Raw genomic sequence first — 21,032 nt, forward strand, 5'->3', positions numbered from 1 at the left:
TAAGCTAAGAAATAATAATCTACCTCCACCAAATCCGCCGGGTCCTTGACGCATTGGGCCACCTGGTCCGCCACCAAAGGCCATCTGTTGCTGTTGCGACATCATCAAGTGTCGCCATTCCTGCTGCGAGCCTATTGGCATACCGTCTGGTGTGACTTGTACATTAGGTGGCCGCTGCTGTGAGCCCATTGGACCACCATAGGGTCCCATAGCTGAACGTGGACCACCTGCTCCGGAATGTTGCATATACATTGAGTGCTGTGGACGCATCATTGGACCTGCACATAAATTAATAAAATTTGAGATTAAAACTTAATACTACCAAATTTTACAATAACTTTCACATACCTGAGGGAGGTATGGGCTGTTGTGTCATACGACGCATTGCCGCTGCTTGTGCTGCCGCATTTGGAAAACGTCCGCCACCCCCAACTGTCTGTTGCATCATTTGAGCTTGCATAAGTTGCGCTTGTGATGCCTTGTATTCGGGCGGTGGTGGTCGTGCGCTGCCCATATGTTGTTGCTGCTGTTGCATCGCCTGTGCGCGCATCATTTGTTGCTGCTGCAAAAATTTGGCTTGACTTATATTCATTGGCGTACCGCCGCCATTGGGACCACCACCCATCATCATAGCTGCAGCTGCCGCGTTTGGTCCATTCGGACCATTTGGATGCGACATTCCGCTACCAGGCATCATGCTACCCATGCCACCGCCCACATTGCCGCCACCCATTTGATTTGGTCCACCGCTGCCACCCATAGCTGATATGCTGCTGCCCATGCCATTGGGACCACCCATGCCCACTTGCGAACCAGGCCCACCCCCACCTGAGCCACCAGGTCCTATGGGACCCATGCCAGGTGGTAGACCATTGGGTCCGCCATGCACGTTACCAGACACGCCACCAGATTGTGGTCCACCCGAATGCTGTTGTCCCATGAGATTGCCTGCAACACTGCCCAATGGACCACTCGGTACATTACTATTTGGACCATTCATATTGCTATTGTTGGGGCCATTCGGACCAACTGGTGAACCCACATTCGTTGAGGTAACTTGCGCCAAAGCGGCGGCGGCAGCTGCTGCGGCTGCTGCCTGTGCTTGTGCTTGCGTCTGTCGTTGACGCATGTTGGACGGCATCTGTTGATTTTGTTGCGCTTGTTGTTGTGCTTGCTGTTGCTGCTGTGGTTGTTGCTGCGCTTGTTGTTGTTGTTGTGTGAAGTTCATCGATTGCGTTTGTGAGATGGAGAAGCCGTCTGTGGGGCCTTTAAAAGGCGCAACAAAGAAAAAAAATGCAATGAAAAATTAAAAACAAATATGCATTACTGTTGTTGTTGCTGTTATTGTTGTAGTACATACCATTGCCGTGATTGAGATTTTGATTTGGTTGCTGTTGTGATTGTTGTTGTTGTGAGTTTTGGGCATTTGGCTGCTGCTGTTGTTGACCATGTGGCTGTTGTTGTTGTTGCGGACCATGCGTTTGTTGTTGCGCGCCAGGACCATGAGGCTGCTGTTGCTGCTGCTGATTGAAAAATTGTACGCCCTGTTGCGCTGCTACCGAGACATTGCTCTTCATGTCGCCGCTCAAGTGGAGATGCTGTCCAGTAGAGACCTGCCAATAGAAAATTAAATGCACAAACGGTTAAGTACATATTTATTTATAGATTGATTTAGTATATAAGATTGAATAGTGACTCATTTTCTTGGGTGGTGAGAACAAAGAGGATAAGAACTATATTATCAGTGATATCACACAGACTCTTACTAAGGCTAAAAATAGGTAACTAAGAATGTACAAAAAATTTAAACTTTTATTATATTTATGTATGTTGACTTTCATAGAATAATAGATTCCGCCCACAGACAATGATCTCGAAAGGATCCGGATTCTTGTGGCGCAGGTCCTGAGGCTCCTATATTCTTTCGTTCAAGACATCGTTGAAAAATATTCAGGACCTATCGTATTATACTACCAGCTACAGTCGTACAGTTCATTTACTTTCACAGACATGGCTTTTCCAATTTTACTGTGCTACTTTTATCATACATAGTATTATCAAGTGGGCGAGGCTCTTAACTGAATTTGCCTTCTTCCACCAGAAACATTTTTGATTTAGGGGAAATATTTGTACAAAGTTTTGTAATGACGCGACAATTCGTTTCGAGTTATGTATGACCCTCGAAACTCTGGAATTAGGTTGCTCATTAAACGGGCGGTGCCTCGCCCATTTCTTACAATTCCATTTTGGAAGCTAAATAGCAAAGTTAAAAAAACTATTTGCGCATAGATTCAAAATTTCTCGTATACAAGTGTGCGCGGTCTTCTACCATCCATTTTTCTGCGAAACATTTCCTATGACATCTAGAAGACTAACCCAGGGGTTGGGGCTAAACGACAACAGACGTAACTTTTCCAGACATACAAATACTTTTGGCCTATTTTAAAAGAGCTTCGTCAGCTACTTTTTGGTACCAACCGATACCGACAAGTTATTGCTCTGTTATCGGCTTTGTTGTTGGTAGCAAATTTTTATCGCGGAGTTATCGGTTTTTTTCGCTTAGTCATCGGCGTCTTACTGGTTTCCCATCAGCTTGTTATCTACAGGTTTTATCGGTTTCTGTTATATAACAGACTTATGAATCGTCGATAACAAATCCATACATACCTATACAAAATTGGTAACACTCCGATAACTTTTCGAAAACAGTCGATAACTTTTGATAACATTTCGATAACAAATGGATACGTTTTCGATAACATATCGACGAATTTCTGACAAAAAATCGATAAATTTTTGACAAAAAACCGATAACATTCCTATAGATCGCCGATAAAAATAGATAACAAACGGATAACAGTCCGATAACTTTTCAATAACAAGTCGTTACCTTTTGATAACGTATCGATAACTTTTTGATAAATAATCGATAACCTTTTGATAAAAAATCGATTACTTTTTGATAGCTCATCGGTAAAAAATCGATAGCTTTGTTTTATTTCCTTTCCTTTCCTTTTCATTCCTTTCCTTTCCTTTCTTTCCTTTCGTTTCCTTTCCTTTTCATTCCTTTCCTTTCCTTTTCATTCCTTTCGTTTCTTTTTCTTTCCTTTCTGTTCCTTTCCTTTTCTTTCCTTCCTTTCATTTCCTTTCCTTTCATTCGCTTTCCCGTCCTTTATATTCCTTTCCTTCCCTCTCCTTTCCTCTCCCGGCCTTTCCCTTTCCTTCGGAGGTCGGATTAACCGCCACCGCGGTTAAGATGCATCTAAATTCTTTCAATGAAAATTTAACAGGCAGGATAACGTTTTTTTGCTAGAAAAATCATAAAACACCTCGAAAATAGTACTATTTAAAGTTTTTTCGCAACTTTTTGCAAAAAAGCTCAACTGGAAAGCTTACGAAGTTTCATTTCTTTCCAACATGTTTTGTGCAGTACTGCTTGCTCTTATTCGCCTTTTATGCTATTTTTTTGAACCGAAATTCACATTGCTGCGCGAACTTGTAACTGTGTTAGTGTATTTGTATGCTGACATGCCCATACATCAATTTAAGTGTCGACAGCAAGGACATGTGGAGATTTTGGGGTAAATTAAAAGATGAATCTGCTTGCTCGATAAAAATTCTTATAGACGAACACACAGCGAAAGCATAAAAGTGCGAAAAACTAGAATGGCATAAACCAAGAATCAGACCAAGGTATGAGATTAGATAACCTGCACACTTTGCGTAATATCAAAGACGACAAAAAAGGAACAAAGGACCAAAAAAGTGCAAACAACAAAAATATCAAAATTAAATATTTAACAAGCTACGAAAATTAAATTTAATGTTCGTTCCTTTCTTAGCCATTTAATTTGATTGCACAAGTAGACAACCATAAATTTGCCAAACGAAGGACATAAATCTGAAATGTACTACCACCAACCCTCCTAAATATTAGTATTTGATAAGGTAAACGGAAATTCAAATGTGCATTACTTAATGGGCAAAATAAATACAAAGTTAGATCTTTAACAAAAACAACAAAGGCTCATATATATTCATATCTTTATATATATGTAGAGATGTGCAACGACAGCAAGCGCATGGTGAAGTCACACATGAACACCTGGCTTTTGGTGAGCATTTGTTTGGTCCTTTGGGAGCTACACGTAATATATTAGTTTGCAGAAGAAAAATGAAGATGAGTGGTACAACTGAGTTTGTATATATGTGTGTGGCGAATGAGTGGCAATATAAAAGAAAGTGAAATAAACTACTAGGTACAGGTTATAATTCTTGAAAATCTTTGATGATTTGCACTAACTACGCTGGTTGTAACGTATTTAGGGGGTATCAATAACATACTTTTATATAGAGAAATGGAAATGTGGGCAAATGCGAAAAGTAAAGAGTCAGCAATCATGTTATGAAGAGCGACATGCTACCAAATGTATGAAACATTTCTGGAAGTTGCTACTCGTCGAAATTTTCGAACGAATAATTTTTTTGTTTTTAGTCATGGGGAAGATTTGCTGTTATATTATTCGCAAGAAAAGCAAACGACATACATGTTCAAAGATGAGCTGGTTTGGAAAGCAGAGTTAGAGAGTGCCTGCATGACTTTTGTTTGGCTGCTACTATTCGTTCGAAAAATTCAGTTCAAAAGGTTCAGTATTTATTTTTGTTTTTTTTTTTTTTAATCCTTGTGCTTCTGTTTCTCCATAACTGCTTATTCTGAGAGAAAAACATATTTTCCGGGGAGTAACTTTAAAATTTAATCAAAATACGAAGTAGATTTTTTTCATGGCGCTTGAATCTGAGTCAAAGATTTAGAGAGTGCAATTCTAAAAATTTTCCTGGACTCAAATTTATTTAGCCCATAAAATTATCTCATGACGCGAATCATATTTTGAGCTTTTAAAATACTTAATTTACTATAAAAAGTTAATTAAATGCTTTTAATTCGAAAATGTCCCATCCGTGACACTAATATTTTTGATTATAACAATAAAATCATTTAAGAAAAATTAACTATTTTTGCGGTATTTGATTCCCCAAACGTTCGTATTCAAACAAAAAAGCAACTTTCATATATTCGCAGATATTTTATAATATATAAGGTCATTGATGGATAGAGTTGTTTTTTGTCCCTCCCGTGACAATAATAAAATTTATTATAATTTGCATATATGCTGAGATAATATAAGTTTTTTTGTGTATAACAGTACTCACTAAATATTAATTATCTCAGCCTGTCAATTAGAACCTAAAATCTCCATCCCGTTTTATCATAATGCTTCAACAAAGATGAAATATTGCCTAACCCCACCCGTGACGATGGAACATCCCTGTACATAAATTTGTTTTGCTTAGAGCAAAACAGGCCGATAAACTGGACCGATTTTTCCAATTCAAGTCTTAAAGTAGCGTTTGTCTGCACCAAATTTATATAGGGATATTTTTATTAGTAAACTTTACAGCAAGGCCAAGCACTATCCAAACTACTTGCCATACAATCGTTTAACCCAATTTACTCCCGTGCGTCGCAGCTCCCATACCAAGCAAATCCTTAATATCACACATATACTTTCGGTACCATTTCTGATTACTCCGAAACCTTTTACCCCATTTGTTAGAAAGTTCATACCATAGTACTTTTTTCCGGGAAGTGGGCCAAACACCGGTCTATGATTATAAATCGATTCGCATGGTTTGGTGCTTAGGTAGTCAAGGTTATTATTTGGAATGCCTTTTCTCCAGGAAATGAATCAGCACCGACCTGTTTGATAAAATTTTCTTTAAGGCGCAGTTTGCTTTTTGCCTAAATGAATATTTAAAATACTTGAGGGAGCGATCGACCTATTGAAAAAAAGCGTAAGTGGGTGAAGAAAGGGAAAGGGAGGAAGGGAGAGAGGAAAATCTCCTCTAATAGAAGGTTAAATAATATTTTCCGCACTGTGAATTTTCCATGTTTCCAACGCCTCGGCCAGCTCTAACAGATTACTTACAACATTCGAAGTTCCGGAGTATGGGAGAGGTTATTTAGCTTTCACAGAAACATTCTATATCCGCCACTTTTTACATCCGAGGATCGAAACTAAAAGAGTTGATTGCATTTTAGTGCAATATTTTTGACAGCTATTTTATATGTATGGTATGTATCAAATACAACAGAAATCAGCTGTTCTATCAATCAATTAAAGCCATCTGGCGTATGAGAGCCACTGCCGGTAATGCAGTGCAAATATTTATAATAGTGCCATAGTACAAATAGATTTCTTTGTGTGCTCACAATCTTTTTTTTAACAAATTATTTTAATAAAATATAGCTAAATAAAAGCTCTAAGACCAAAATTGCCCAAAGTTCGCTAATAGCCCGAATCTCCATCTTTACAACCAAAACTTTATTTATAGATTTGGATTCCAAATAAGAGCGAAAAAGGGACCCGTACATAAAAACAGCAATTAGAAATAATATACAAGATCTTTAGGTACGCTCTCTCATCAGAGAAGAATTTTTAGCGGAAGAGTATGCAGCACGTTCCTCACACATCGCTCTCTTGTAGGAGAGATTCCATCCGTATAAAAATTTGTCAAAACGCAGTAAATCTACTGAAATATCCTTTGTTCGGCCTGGGTGCGTCTGAAACCGGCAGTGGGTAGGCGCACACGGGTCGATCTCGGAATGGATGGGTCACTCAAAGAAATAAATAAGAACACAAAGAGGATTCCCTCGTTATAAAATAATATTTAATTAGAGTGTAAGGAAATATAAAGAGGATACAATATTACCTTTGCGTATAACTTGACGATGGTGATCCTGGGCGATGTGAACTGGTTGGCGGTCAATCGAGAAAGAGGCCGGTTATCCCGTTGAGGACAACCGCTAAGCCGCGAAAAAGTCCTCTGGTATTAAGGAGGGGAAAAAAGCCACACACACAACAGCCCCCACATATACGTGCATGGGTGCTGACAACCTGCACACACACGTGCATGCGTATGAAACGCATGCATCTGCATGCATGCACACAAATGCGGCGTGAGTGTGGGTGGCTGGAAATCTTATTAAAACGTTAGGGAGGGGCGCCGTCAATCAAGTAAAAGTTAGGCCTTGGGCCTAAACATCCTCTGATTACTTGTATAATGCTTAAAGAAATACTCACATACAGAAACTACAAGTGCAACACAAACAAAATAAGCAAATGAAAATGTTGTAAGAAAAATAATAGCAGTGTATGAGTGTGTAAGCACAATGCGAGGGAATGTAGAAAGAGAACTGCAGCACGTCTTAACAAAGCCAATATTTAAGCCACAAATGGTTGCATGAATAGAAAAAGAAACAAGAAGAAGAAGAAGACCACTTAAAATAATTGAAAAACTTTCAACTTATAAGCGATACTCGAATTCATATGAAATATATTTACATACTTGCAAACATATGTACATTAACCTGGGTCGATTTGTATGGAGGAAAGTTAACCGATATAGCGCCATCGATTTTTCAATAGGATTTGGGCTCAGGAAAAAAAGTTCCACTATGCATACCCAAAAAAATAATTTTTGAGCCTGCGAAATTTCATTTTTTTCGACTTTAATTTTTAAGGTTTTTTTTATAACCTACTAAAAAAGTTTAAAACCTTTGTGTTTTTATTTCAATTCGGACCTCAAGCCAGCTAGCAAAAACTGATTAGTTAACAAAACGGTCGCCAAAATCCAAAAAATTTAAAAAAATAATTTTTTTTCAAAATATTTTTTTAGCGGACATTTTTGGGTCGGACAGAGTATACATATGAAAATTTCTTTAGTAGGTCATGAAAAACCCTTAAAAATCAAAGTCGAAAAAAAGTAAAAAAAAAATGAAATTTCGCAGGCTCCAAAATTATTTTTTTGGGTATGCGTAGTGCAGCTTTTTTCCTGAGCCCAAATCCTATCGAAAAATCGATGGCGCGATATCGGTTAATAAATCGACCCATCCTGATGTACATAATTGGAAACATATGTACATATTCATTATAATTTTGTGAGTTTATGTTTTTAGAACCTACATATTTCTGCTTGTCTCTCTCCCTCTCTCTATCTCTGTTGCTCTCTGTATGTAATGCAGTTTCATTTACATTTAGTAATTTTTGATTTATTTTCTTGTTTTAGAATTCGGCTGATAAAATTAGCTTTGGTATACAAAATTTTATAAAATCATTGTAAACTAGTATGGCAAACGAAAAAGATCTAAATTTACATAGAAAAGAAGAAGAGTAAATTTGATAACTTTGTGCCAAAGTGAGTTGTGAATTTTTTCTTGCATATTTTTTTTTTACAAATTTTCGTATAATACTTTAAAAAAATTAAATCAAAGTTCAATAGCTTTTCGCCAGCGTGTCAATAAATTTCAGACATCATTAACAGTTTAATGGTACTCACGTCAATACTTTAAAATATTCCATGAAAACTGTGAATATGCACTTGCAGAGTTGCCACATTGTTTACATTTCGCTTCATTTGAGCAAACAAATACATTTGCCAATATATACACACCACCCAAACCCATTTGTCAACATTTGACACATTTTATGGGCAATATCATAGTTAAAAGCCTTAAAGTATGCATCCATAATATGTGTTAAGGTTTTTTTTATGTTTCAAATACGTGCCGTTTGCCATTTAAATCGATAATGTAAATAACTTATTTTTTAATTTATTTGCTTACGGTAAAAATGCATTTTTAACCAATTTAAAACAACTAAATCATTGGAAAAGTAAAATTTTTTGCATGAATTTATCTACAAATGCATGTAAACAAATAGCAGCGAAATTGGTTTGCGAATTTCAGCAGTTATTTTCTTCTTCTTAATTTTTTGTTTTTATTTTCTGTCAATAAATAGAACTTAAGTGAGCTGTATTACGAAAACTATGTAAGTTATAAATTTCGAAAACGTTTTCGCAAAATTCCAAAAGTTTGACAGAATGATAGTTTAAAGTACCTCAAAATCATTGTAAATCTTACCAAGTAGCGCAACTAACAGCTGATCGGTGAAAAGTCGCACATTCACACGCACAGTTCTGGACTCAGTTTCAAAAAAAAAACTTTAGATTATTTAGCTCAAATTTTAAAGTGAGATAATCCTTTCGAATTTATGTATATAGAATATATAAGGCGTTTTTGTTGTTATTAAAACAATATTTTTATTTATATTAAAGCTTTTATCATTTTTTTTTAACTTTGAAAAAACTCCGAATACCATTCCTTAATTATATGTCATTCGACTGCCTATTTCGCTGCCTTCCACTCTACTCGCAACAAAACCTCAATTCAAGTTGCCAAACTATATAGTAAACAATGCTCAAAATTCACTTTAGTTTTTTTAATTTTTTTACTAAACTTAAATTTTTTAAATCCCAGAAATTTCAAAATACCATTTAGAAAAAAAAAACTTTACAAACTCATTGCGAATTTAAAAAAAATCAAACTTGTACTTTGCCAGGCAGAAATGACTTGTTTCACAACTGCATACTTAAACAGATTCCAGAAAAACTAAATAAAAGTTTATACACTTTTAAACGATTTTTATTACTAAAAACCAATCAATCACACGCAAACATATTCGTATCACCTGAAAATACGTAACATGTTTTTTTTTATTATTTGGCATAAAAAGGGTAGTTATGTATGTACATACAAACCTACATCTGAAGCTAATATAAGCGAGTTAAAAGGGAGAAAATAACTGCAGATAATTTTTGTTGTTATTTTCTTTCTCGGGAGTGTACATACACTGCATATTATCTTAATGGGTTCAAATTGAGAATGGTTTCATTCGTAACTCGTCTTATACTTTTTTTTCGCCTAAAACTTGAACCAATCTATATTCAATAATTAAAATAACAAAACTTATGTACATTATAGCAGTATTTTTACATGTATATACATCTACATTTGCGATTAAAAAACGCTCATCGAAAATTACACATTGTAGTGGTGTATTGAAAAATAGTAGAGACAGAGACCTTTTACGCCATGGTGTTTAACTCCACCAAAATTAAAAGTGGAGAAAAGTTGATACACACACTTTGTAGTACTAATTTTATGCGCATTTGATAGGTATAGATTAAGTTATGCACTTAGCAGTCCATATAAAGTTTAAGTGCATATGTATATACATGTAAAAAAACATAGCTAATGTCCAGGAAAATGGATCAAAGTTTAAAAAGTTGTTGTTAAAATTTTTAGTCACATTTTATTGAAAATTGTTTAGTATCTATGCATGCCCATTCTATTTTGAAATACACTGAAACACAAAAAGCTAGTAAAATCAACCGATTTATGAGTCAACCGCAACCACTGTCCATTTTTATCTGTCGAATCCACTTCGCATAAAGTCGAATCAACGAATGAAATTTTCCTGATACGTAAATCATACCTTAACAATTATTACTGTCAGCTTAAGCTTACCGATGAAAACTGTTAAAATAACAGATTTCCGTCAACATTAGAATAACAGTGAAGGTTGTTGATATGACAAAGATTTCTCTAAAGAACAAAGTAGTGAGCGCCGTAAGCGTAAGTTGTTGTTGTTGTTATTGTTGTAGCAGTGCGCGTAAGTTTCTATTCGCTGTGGAAATGATCAATGAAATCAGGGGTTTTAACTGAAAAGCAGATAGGTTGATTGAAAGTCTGTAATTTTTACACAATATTGTAACAAATATTAGCAGCACTAAGGGATACTATCATCTCTAAGCCGATGCTAAACAATTGAATCATTATGTCTACACATATGTACGTACACTAGCGGAGAAGCAACGCACAAACACATGCAGATATCTTATCTGAGATGCTCCCAAAAGTATGCAATTATAATTGTGGAAGTGTCGCTCACAAATACACGCGCATATGAGAGCTATACACGTGCATCCGTAGTTATAATTATATAGCAGTAACTAAGTAAATTCTGGAAGAGCCTAGAAGTGTGCAAACGAGAAATCACAGAGTATAAAAGGCCGCAACAGTAGAGGCGCGACAATCAGTTAATTTAAGCCGCTATCTGGTGAGCAATAGTAGTGTTAGTGTGAAGAACTTTAATAAAGGCCATTTTGCATTATTGAATAGTGGAGTTATTTATTCAACAGTTTAGTGATTCCAACGTTAGAAGAATATTGCAAATAAGGGGATTTGCAGTAAATTCGTTATAATTGGTGTCAGAAGAGGAATTGTTGAATAAATTCCAGAGGACAACAAGGACATGGCAAAGTTAAGTAAATTGAGGATCCAGCAACTGAAGGAGTTGGAGAGCCGTGGATTGAATACAACCGGCATTAAACTCGAACTTCAGGTAGGACTACGAGAGGCAATGGAATTAGAAGGAATTGATGTGGACAAGTATGTCTTTTATCCTGATGTGGAAGAGCCAGCGACTAAAATGGAAGAGAAGATAGAGACTCCGAATCCATTGGCAAGTGTTGACACTAACGCGATACTAGCAGTGTTGAAGCAAATTTCGTCACAAATATCAACCGGAATGTCATCTGAACTGGAATCGCAGAAGACATATATGACATATCAGTTGGCTGGGCAGTTGAAAGCACAGGAGGCCCGCATATCCTCGCAGCTAGAGGCGCAGGATATAAGGGTATCATCGAAGCTGGAGGCACAAGATACAAAAATAACGCAGTTTGAAGAAAAATTCGAGGCAGAGGTGGGTGCTTTGAGAGGTCGTATGCAGGAATTGCAACTTAATCGCCCGGCTGTTTCAGCGAGTAATCCAAAGGTAAAAACACCATCCTTTGACGGTTCTGTTCCTTTCCAGGTCTTTAAGCTACAGTTTGAGAAGACCGCAGCAATGAACAACTGGAATGCTGAAGATAAAGTTGCTGCACTCTTCGTAGCATTGAAAGGACCAGCTGCCGAAATCTTACAGACTATTCCAGAGTACGAACGGAACAGCTATGAATCATTGATGGCCGCTGTCGAGAGACGTTATGGAAGCGAGCATAGAAAACAGATATACCAAATTGAGTTGCTGAACCGCTTCCAGAGGCCTGGTGAAACATTGCAAGAGTTTGCGTCGGATGTTGAAAGGCTAGCACATTTAGCGAATGCGGACGCACCCGTGGAGTACACTGAAAGGGTAAAGATTCAGAGCTTTATAAATGGCATGCGGGACGTCGAAACAAAGGGAGCTACATACGCAAAACCAAAGCCAACATTCGCAGGAACGGTATTACATGCTCTGATTCAGGAAACAGCGTCGCTTCTGTGTAAGCCAGTTTTCAAAGCACGCCGTGTGGAAGTAGAAAGGCCAGAGTGGGTAGACGCAATTTTAGAAGCTTTAAAAGGAACGCAACAAAGGAATAATGCATTTAACCGAACGTCTGTTTGTTCAAGCGCAAAAAGCCCAATTTTTAAGTTTTGTCTTTAGGTGTACTGGTATGCAAGCCAGAAAAAGCATCAAAAATTTTCAATTTTTTTTATTTGTAGAGATTTTCCAGTATTTTCCTCCACATTTCCATAAAAAAGTTTTTTGTACCATGTTGTGTTAAAAAAACATACTGCACATAACATTCTGAAAGCTCGGAGAAATGTTTGAAGAGACGTTTGCAAAGTACGAGTTTAAAAAACGGTTCTATCATAAGTTTGATGTATGAAGTAAGTCCGCAGTCTTCATTAAGCGTCTGAACGAAAAAACGAGCCCCCATCCAACTCATAATCTCTGACTTTGCTTATTAATATGCACAATAGTGCATAATTTTAGGCGCATCTTGTTTTTTTTTTTTTTTTTTTGCAGATAATACAAAGTCTAATAATGTACATGAATCGACTTTCAACTTAATTATAAATTGCAAATTTCTACAATATTTTTAGATCATAAATAACGTAACTAATGACAGCCTAGCATTAGGTTTGGAGTTAAGAGTCAAAGTGTCAAAAGCATACAACCACAAAAGGCAACCAACATATGTCCATAGCATAAATATTTCATAATTGTCACAATATGTGGCTTACGTGAGAGATAAATAACCAATCCACGTCTAATTAAAATTAATGCGTGATTAGCATAAAATTACACGCTCGAATGTCCAAATGCAAGTGTGTATGTGTTCAGGTGAGACAATTGAGATGTGCGTATGTGTAGGTGAATGTAGCTAAAAGGAATGCATGTTGCAGTGCGCTCAATTAGCTGTGTTTAGTTTTTTTGTGTTGCTATAGTTATTTAAAAACAAAGTTAAAATATAGAAATTTTATAAAAAATACAATTTTTTAAATAATTAATACAGTTTTTTTTAATATTTTTATTTATTTTTTTTTTTGTAAACTCATCTGCTGAACCACTTTCTATTGTAAGTTAGTTCATCTGTGCATTTAGGTGTAACCAGTGCGTGCGTTAACTTTTAACACGGTTGTACTCGAAAGCACTAAGATGCTTTCGATGTATGGGGGAAGGGTAAATGGAGTTGGGGATCGGTGATGCAAAGCGCTCGTGAACGATTTTGTGATAGTCATAAATTTGGTTAGTCCATTTAAAGCCATTCAAATATTAATAAATCTAATGAACAAATGGTTTGGTGAGTGGTCTACATACTTACATACATATGTACGTACATATATATGCACTAGATAATTCACTATATATTACACTAAAAGCTCACGAAACAAAGGTGTAATATATGTACTATGTTGTATGTATGCCCACAACTACGCCACATCGTAATTCTTGTATGCACAGCAACGAACACGAGAAAAGAGGTGAAAATTTTTATAAAATTTCGTTCAAATTTTTTTACTATCGATAATTTAAGAAAGAACTCCTATGCATGAATTTTGTAACCAAAACTATACAAACCAATACGAAAAATATTAGAAAATTCATGAAAATTTTACGAAAATTTCAAACTTTTTATTTCGAGTTTTCTGAGTTTTTCTGAGTATGCAGCTTTCTAGCCCAATCAATTTTAGTCTCACAAAGTAGAAGTTAGAAGTCTCTCAAAATTCGCACTGATTTTTAACAATTTTTTGTCTGAAGTGTGTTTGAGATTTTCTTCCATAAAAAATTAAAGCGCCTTTCGTATAGAAGAAAATCGAAAACGCTCTTCGGAAAAAAATTGTTAAAAACCAATACGAATATTTAGGTATCTTTAACTTGTATTTTGTTAGACTTATATTGATTGGGAGCGGTGGCCGCCATGTTGTGATGTTAGCGTGCTCCGCATACCACACCAAAGGTACTGGCTACACGCCAAGCAAAGCAACATCAAAATTTTTGAAATAAGTTTTTTCAATTAGAAGAAAACTGTTCTAGACGGAATCGCCCCTTGGCAGTGTTTGGCAAGCACTTCAAGTGTATTTCTGCCATGAAAAGCTCTCAGTGAAAAACTCATCTGTCTAACAGATGCTGTTCGGAGTCGGCATAAAACAAGTAGATCCCGTCCCACCAATTTGTAGGAAAAATTAAAAGGAGCACGACGAAAATTGGAAGAGAAAAGAAGCTCGGCCTAAACTCCCTTCGGAAGTTCTCGCACCTTACATTTATATATTTTATATTGATTGGGCTAAAAGAACTGTATGCTCAAAAAGCTTCAGAAAATTCTAAATAAACAGCTTGAAAAAATTTGTTCTATATGAAATTTTTTCCCGAAAACGTTGTTGAAATTGCTTTGCAGAGTTTCAATTACAAACGTTTTTTCTTAAAATATAGAAAATAAAAATAGATAAATAAATGTGAGGCGCGATAACCTCCGAAGAGATCTAAGGCCGAGCTTCTCTTCCAATTTGCGTCGTGCTCCTCTTGATTTTCCCTGCAATTTTGCAGGACGGGACCTACATGTTTTATGCCGACTCTGAACGGCATCTGCAAGGCAGATAAGTTTTCACTGAGAGCTTTTCATGACAGAAATACACTCGGAGTGCTTGCCAAACACTGCCAAGGGGCGATCCCGGTTAGAAAAATTTTCTTCTAATTGAAAAACCTTATTTCTAAAATTTTGATGTTGCTTTGCCCGGGGTGTGAAACAAGGGCATACGGTGTTTTAGGCGGAGCACGCTACCATCACACCACGGAAAATAAAAAAGGCTTTAATTAACAAAATTTGTTAAAAACCTACATCGCTATTTTTTTTGTTCACTGTGCTGTACATTTATTGAGGTTCGTAATCAGGAGCAAATTGTTGCTACTAGATTTTGGCCGCTGGGCGATAAATGCACACTAACAAAAACAAAACGACATGGTAACAGTTGCAAGAGTTATGTGCTTACAAAGTGATAGCGGATGTAGTAAGCCAGTATAGAATTGGAAAAAAAAATAATCAGTTGAAACATAACAGTGCGATTGTCAGCCAATTCTCACCCACAAGAAAGTTAATGGACAGCACTATAATGTCAACCAACAGCAAAAACACCCCTCTCATGTACACAAACGCATGTGTGTGTTTATGTGCCTAGACGCTAAAAAATGTGTACCTTACAAAAGAATGATTTTGTTTTAATAGTTTTAAGGTCGCCTTAAATTTTAGTTTTTTTGGTCCACGTTTTCTCCATTTTGATGCTTGAAATATAATGGTGGTAAAAGTAGGCTTATAATGCGATACATACTTTATGGATTATAATTGGCTCATTGTACGATGTAAGTGATAATCAGCGAGTGTTCCCTATTCCTTATAATCACCTGCACGATTTTTTATTGGCTATGTAATTTAAAGCATATGGGTGATTCCCCGCGAGCTTGCAGTTTTGTGTCTTTTCGAAATTTGAAATATATTAAAGCATTTTCTATGAATTATTGAATTATTGAATTTTATTGACAGGTCATCAGTTTTATGAAGTTATAGTTCATAATACCCTACAAATGTCATAATCGTGGCATGTCCACAACCACATTTTTCATAACATTTTAGGTGGTAACTTTTTTAATCTTTAATTACACGAGTAATAAACTAGCATTATATTAAATACTTGACTTAATCTGCAATATTAAATGTTGTTTTAATGATAACATTTCTGTTTTCACTTTGTAATTTGATTTTGAAAAGTGTCCATGAGTTTTTGAGTAAATAATGTTATTCAAATCGTTAGGTTGATACTGCTTTATTGCACGCTGCTTTGTGACATGTCAGTGCCAATTTTGATCAGCAAGTGTCCCTGCATATTTCCATGTTAATCTTTGCAGTCTTAAAATGACTAATATCCATTTTTAAACATTGAAGACCTGGAAAAACGGTACGTATCAAAAAATCATGCCACAACCGTGGCACTTGTATCTTTGTAGTTTTAAGTAGCGTCTATTTTACAATTTTTCTTAGAGTTTGCTGACATAACCTTAAAATTTTACGCAAAATCTTGCGAGTCATACTAGCTTTTTTTAATGAGCAATTTATTGTCAAAATGTCACAACCGCAGCAGGTTTCAGTATCAAGAACAGAAATTAATAGCTGTAGCTCGTCCACTTTGGGAATGTTTTTTAGCTACAAAAACTAATAGAAAAATGATTGAAAATATTTGAGAATCGAATATTTTTTTCCAAAATTTTGGGTTAGTAAAACTGAGAGCTCGCGGAGAATCGCCCATATGAGAATGCATATGAACATATCCTCGCGCACATTAATACATTTACTTGCATTGCCAAAGCTAACAATTCAGTGCAATAACGACTACAACATTCAGTAGCAGTCTGATGGTTTAGCCCTACGCCACCACAATGTCATCCGTTCTACAGCACAGAGACCAAATTTAATTTATAATTATTGCCGAGATAATTTATGGACTATCAATATCGGTAGTTGTACATAAGGGAGCATGTGAGTGTGTGTGTCGATAATACATACATACACACCCTGTGGGAAAAATTGCTAGTACATTGTTACTAATTTGAGCCAAAATTTTTAACCATTTAACGGTTTAAGCAACTTTGCAAACTTGTTTGTGCTAAATTGAAAACCTCTCAATTTAGTACTGTTTTTTTTTTATTTAATGCTGTTTAAATTTTAAACTTAACTGAACAATAAGTCTAAAATCTCACAATTGATTTAAAACAAAACTAAAAAATACACTTCTGGTATTAAAAGAAATACAAAAATTTAAAACAATCTTAAAATAAAATTAATGAAAACACTTTTGGTTTAAAAAAAAAACTTCAAAGTTTAAACTAAAACTTTTACATCAAAATAAAAAGTTCCATTTGTGAAGAGTGTTGCAAGTCATAAGTTCCCTTTCGCGCCATGTTTTGATAGATATGAAGTGTTAAGATATGTTTTGTTATACAAATGTGATAGCTCAGTGAGTAGATCGCACGATTCTCAAGAAGAGCACTTCTACTCGAAGTCTATCGCCGGGCCGCATAATTTTTCTGTGTATACTTCTTTGGTTTAAAATTGAAACCAAGCCTTGAGCACTCAATTTGAAGAAAACCGGTATAATCTAAACTTCAACCTAAATTTGGTTTGATCAGTGACTGAAAACCCTTTTCACTACTCAAGCGATTTTAATAATGCAAAAAATTCGTATTTTATATACTGTTTTGCAAATAGTAATAATCCAATAAGATGCTGTTGTTTTCGCTGTAGTTCTGGTTCGGCACCAAATTGTTTACCTACAGGGTACATCATATGTAAAGCAGGTGTTAGCTGCTTAGTGATGATACGATATTTCGGTGAGATCTTCGGCGATGTATATCGATATCGAAGTTCCAACTGTAAAGGCCCGGCCATATATGCATTTTTAGTACTTGTATTGTAACAGCACGATTCACATAGGATTACTTTAATGAATCTAGCTGAGGCTTTAGTTTTTTTGTTTTAATTTTATCTTTTAAGTAGAAAGTCCTGCACCTGAATTCCAACATTCGATAACGCTAAAACTCCATTGCTAAAAATATCTAAAATAGTATTAAGCGCGCAGAAAAGCATGCAACATTTAGTACAATGTGGTCATAAGGAATAACAGGCTAACTCCCATGCTTTTACATAGGACTTAGGCGGTTATTCCTTGTAACCATATGGTAATAAATGTTGCATACATTTCCGCGCACTTGATATTGTTTTAGAACTTTTGCCTGAAAATATGTAACAATAATTACATATATGCTGCGTGAAACTCGTTTTTTCCGGGATTTTATTAGTATTTAGTCACAGACAAACCTTAGTAGAAATAGCACCGAAGATGGCATAACGTCGAAACCGGTTTGTCTTCAATCCAAATTTAAGCACAAATAAATTTAAGCAAAATGGGCATGACTTATAGCGACGCTTGTGTCGGTCTATCTATGGGGTATTCCATCCCGTTTCGACCAATTTTGAACCCTACCCCTTTAGAATTGGCTGAAAGTTTTTCTTCTTTTTCTAGCTTACGAAAGACGTTTTTCAGAATTTTTTCAAATTTTTTCATCCAATTCAAAAAAAGTTATGAATTTAAAAAAAAACGGTGTTTTTTTTCAAAATGCTATAACTTTTTCAAAAATTGACCGTTTGGGATCTTTTTTTTTTTTAAATTTGTTTTTAAATGTACTTTTAGGAAAAATACAAAATAATTTTTAAAGTTTTTTTTCCAATTAAATAAAAAAAAAAAAATAATAATCGGCCCACTCCGGGATTAGTGGGGATGATTGCAGAATTGATTGAAGTTTTTTATGAGAAAAAAATGGCGAAATTTGAAAAATTTCGAAAAACTGAAAAATTAAAAAAAAAAAACTTTAAAAATTTTTTTGTATTTTTTCCGAAAAGTACATTTCAAAAAAATTTAAAAAAAAAGATCCCAAACGGTCAATTTTTGAAAAAGTTATAGCATTTTGAAAAAAAAACACCGTTTTTTTTTTTTTAAATTCATAACTTTTTTTGAGTTGGATGAAAAAATTCAGAAAAACGTCTTTCGTAAGCTAGAAAAAGAAGAACTTTCAGGCAATTCTAAAGGGGTCGGGTTCAAAATTGGTCGAAATGGGATGGAATACCCCCTATATATTACATTATGAATACATTGCTCACTTATCCTAGAACTTCCTGTATTGTGGCAAGGATCATGTCGATACTCTTACTAGTCGATTGGATAAATTCGATATAACAGTAACTTATTAGATATGTAGGTACATATGTATGTGTATACAGATATGTAAATATATAAGTAAGTTATATCTGCACTAAATCGTGTATGCTGCTGTCAAAGGGCACTTACACTAGGGAATCCGTCAAAATGGAACAAGGATATACGCATTTTGTTGTTCATTCAAATATGCAACATATGTATGTAATATACATAAGAGTATGTGAAATATACATATATATACAAAAACTTTATTATATACATGAGCTCCACACATACATACCTAAGTTAAGTAAATAAGTATACAATTACATAAATTTATCTCCTCAAACTATTAATTAGCAGCTAAAACCCTTAATAAGTTTGATTAAATAGGTCATGATTGGACTTCATATACATTTTAATCTAGGCGAATTCAATACCAGGTGGTGTTATTCCATCAGCAGACTGTTTCTTCTTGATTATATATCCAAGCAATGTCATTGTACAAGAAAATATCAGTTAATCGAAAGGAGTGACAATTTTCTTTTTATTTGACATCCTTCTGCACGGGGAATTGGTTGAATTCGCTTTGCCATCACCTGATATAGATTCGCCGTGGTCAAGACAAAATTTCTTCAAATATATTAGCCATTAGGTTTGATAGTGACTCAAGTCCACTGATAAAAATGTTTTTGCTAGCGCTAATTTTATTACATACAATTATCCCAGCAAACACAGTTTCTAACGTTAGAGAAATATTGTAATTTGACATTAGAATTCTAACCCTTTTCTCGATATCGAGAACGAAGTCTCCTTTTTGTCGAGAATGCTACTGTATCGCAAATCGTCCTCTAACTCTCTACCTTAGAGAAATACATTAGAATTCGATTCGTCTTCTAATCGTTTTCTAACCTAAATGTTTGTTGGGATCCTGCTTACTGAAACGAGTCTTGAGAAAGGAAACAAAATTTCAACACTCTTCTAAAACAGATTATTTAGATTAAAGGTATTCACTCAAAGCACATTTCGTCCGTAAAAACAATTAAAACGTACACTTAAAAATCACTGCGTTGAAATTGGGTGTTAAAGCCATGGTGTCTTAAGCAGAGTTGCTCAGAATGAATTTTAGAGATTTTTCCGTCTTTTCGTTGCCCTACAAATCGACCCGCTCTAAATATTGCATGTATCATTGTATTGCACTGAATTTGCATGAATTTTATATGCATTCAGCTGAGAGTTGAGTTACATTCTTAATGAGTCAAAAGCTATGCGCCATTGCCTATACAGTTGAGTTTTTGTGAATTTTAATTTCCCTGTGGCTGCTTCTCATTTTCTATAATCTTGCACATGTATTCATTGTACTATGCAACTTTTTTATATTATCGGTTTTTTTTGGCATTTTTGTGCACAGTCGAGAATTTTAAATAAAGTTAACACGATTATTCATTAACAAACAAATAGAAAAATAAAATAGGCAATATAAAAAAATACTAAAATTATGGTAGAAAATTCAATAAAACCAAAATCAAAACGATGTATATTGGAACGATTTTCTGTCATTCCTTGTCAAACTTGGTTTCGAGACAAACCGGTTTCGACGTAGTGCCTTCGTCAGTGTTGATTTTTGTTCTGATCTGTTGTTGTTATAGTTCGTAGGTACATGAGCAGGTATTGTCAAAATTGATGCTTATGTATATTTAGTTATGTGTATGTGTTGTGTGTTCATTCAGAACCGAGGGTGGTTTTTACTGATCGATTTGTGTTGCTGATTGAAGCCAGTAATTCTAATCTTTTGATATTTGTTTATTGTTTCGTGTTTATTTGTTGTTGTGCGTTTCTCTGTTGGACCTGTGTGATTACTTTGTCTCTTGCAAACAAGTTTTAAAGTCTCAAATATTGTGTCAGAAATTGTGTTTATCTGTACGTTTAATATACTACCGTCGAATGTTTTCTGTTTGTAGATTTCCATGTTTTCGAGTACGTTCAGACGTCGCCCTTTTGCTTGTATGTGATGGACCCTAACTGTTTTAGTTATTCATTCATAATATTTGCATTCCGT

At 35.3% G+C, this 21,032-nt stretch overlaps 2 protein-coding genes across 14 annotated transcripts in view; one reads left to right on the plus strand and one right to left on the minus strand.

Annotated features, from left to right (window-relative positions):
• Window positions 1-21,032, plus strand: part of Synj (synaptojanin) — a 566,615-nt gene that overhangs the window by 324,646 nt on the left and 220,937 nt on the right. The gene's annotated exons all lie outside the window — the stretch shown is intronic.
• Window positions 1-21,032, minus strand: part of mam (mastermind) — a 366,289-nt gene that overhangs the window by 14,414 nt on the left and 330,843 nt on the right. For all 13 annotated transcript variants that reach the window (XR_010950490.1, XM_067770881.1, XM_067770880.1 and 10 more), the window contains 3 exons: window positions 1,361-1,613; window positions 349-1,266; window positions 24-278 (listed from right to left, as the gene is read on the minus strand). Coding sequence is in view for 12 of the 13 variants with exons in the window: in XM_067770881.1 (XP_067626982.1) it covers window positions 24-278; window positions 349-1,266; window positions 1,361-1,613 (1,426 nt within the window). In the remaining variant the exon portion in view is untranslated. The remainder of the gene's footprint in view (window positions 1-23; window positions 279-348; window positions 1,267-1,360; window positions 1,614-21,032) is intronic.

Source organism: Eurosta solidaginis, chromosome 3 (genome assembly GCF_040869045.1).
Source record: "Eurosta solidaginis isolate ZX-2024a chromosome 3, ASM4086904v1, whole genome shotgun sequence".
NCBI lineage: Eukaryota > Metazoa > Arthropoda > Insecta > Diptera > Tephritidae > Eurosta > Eurosta solidaginis.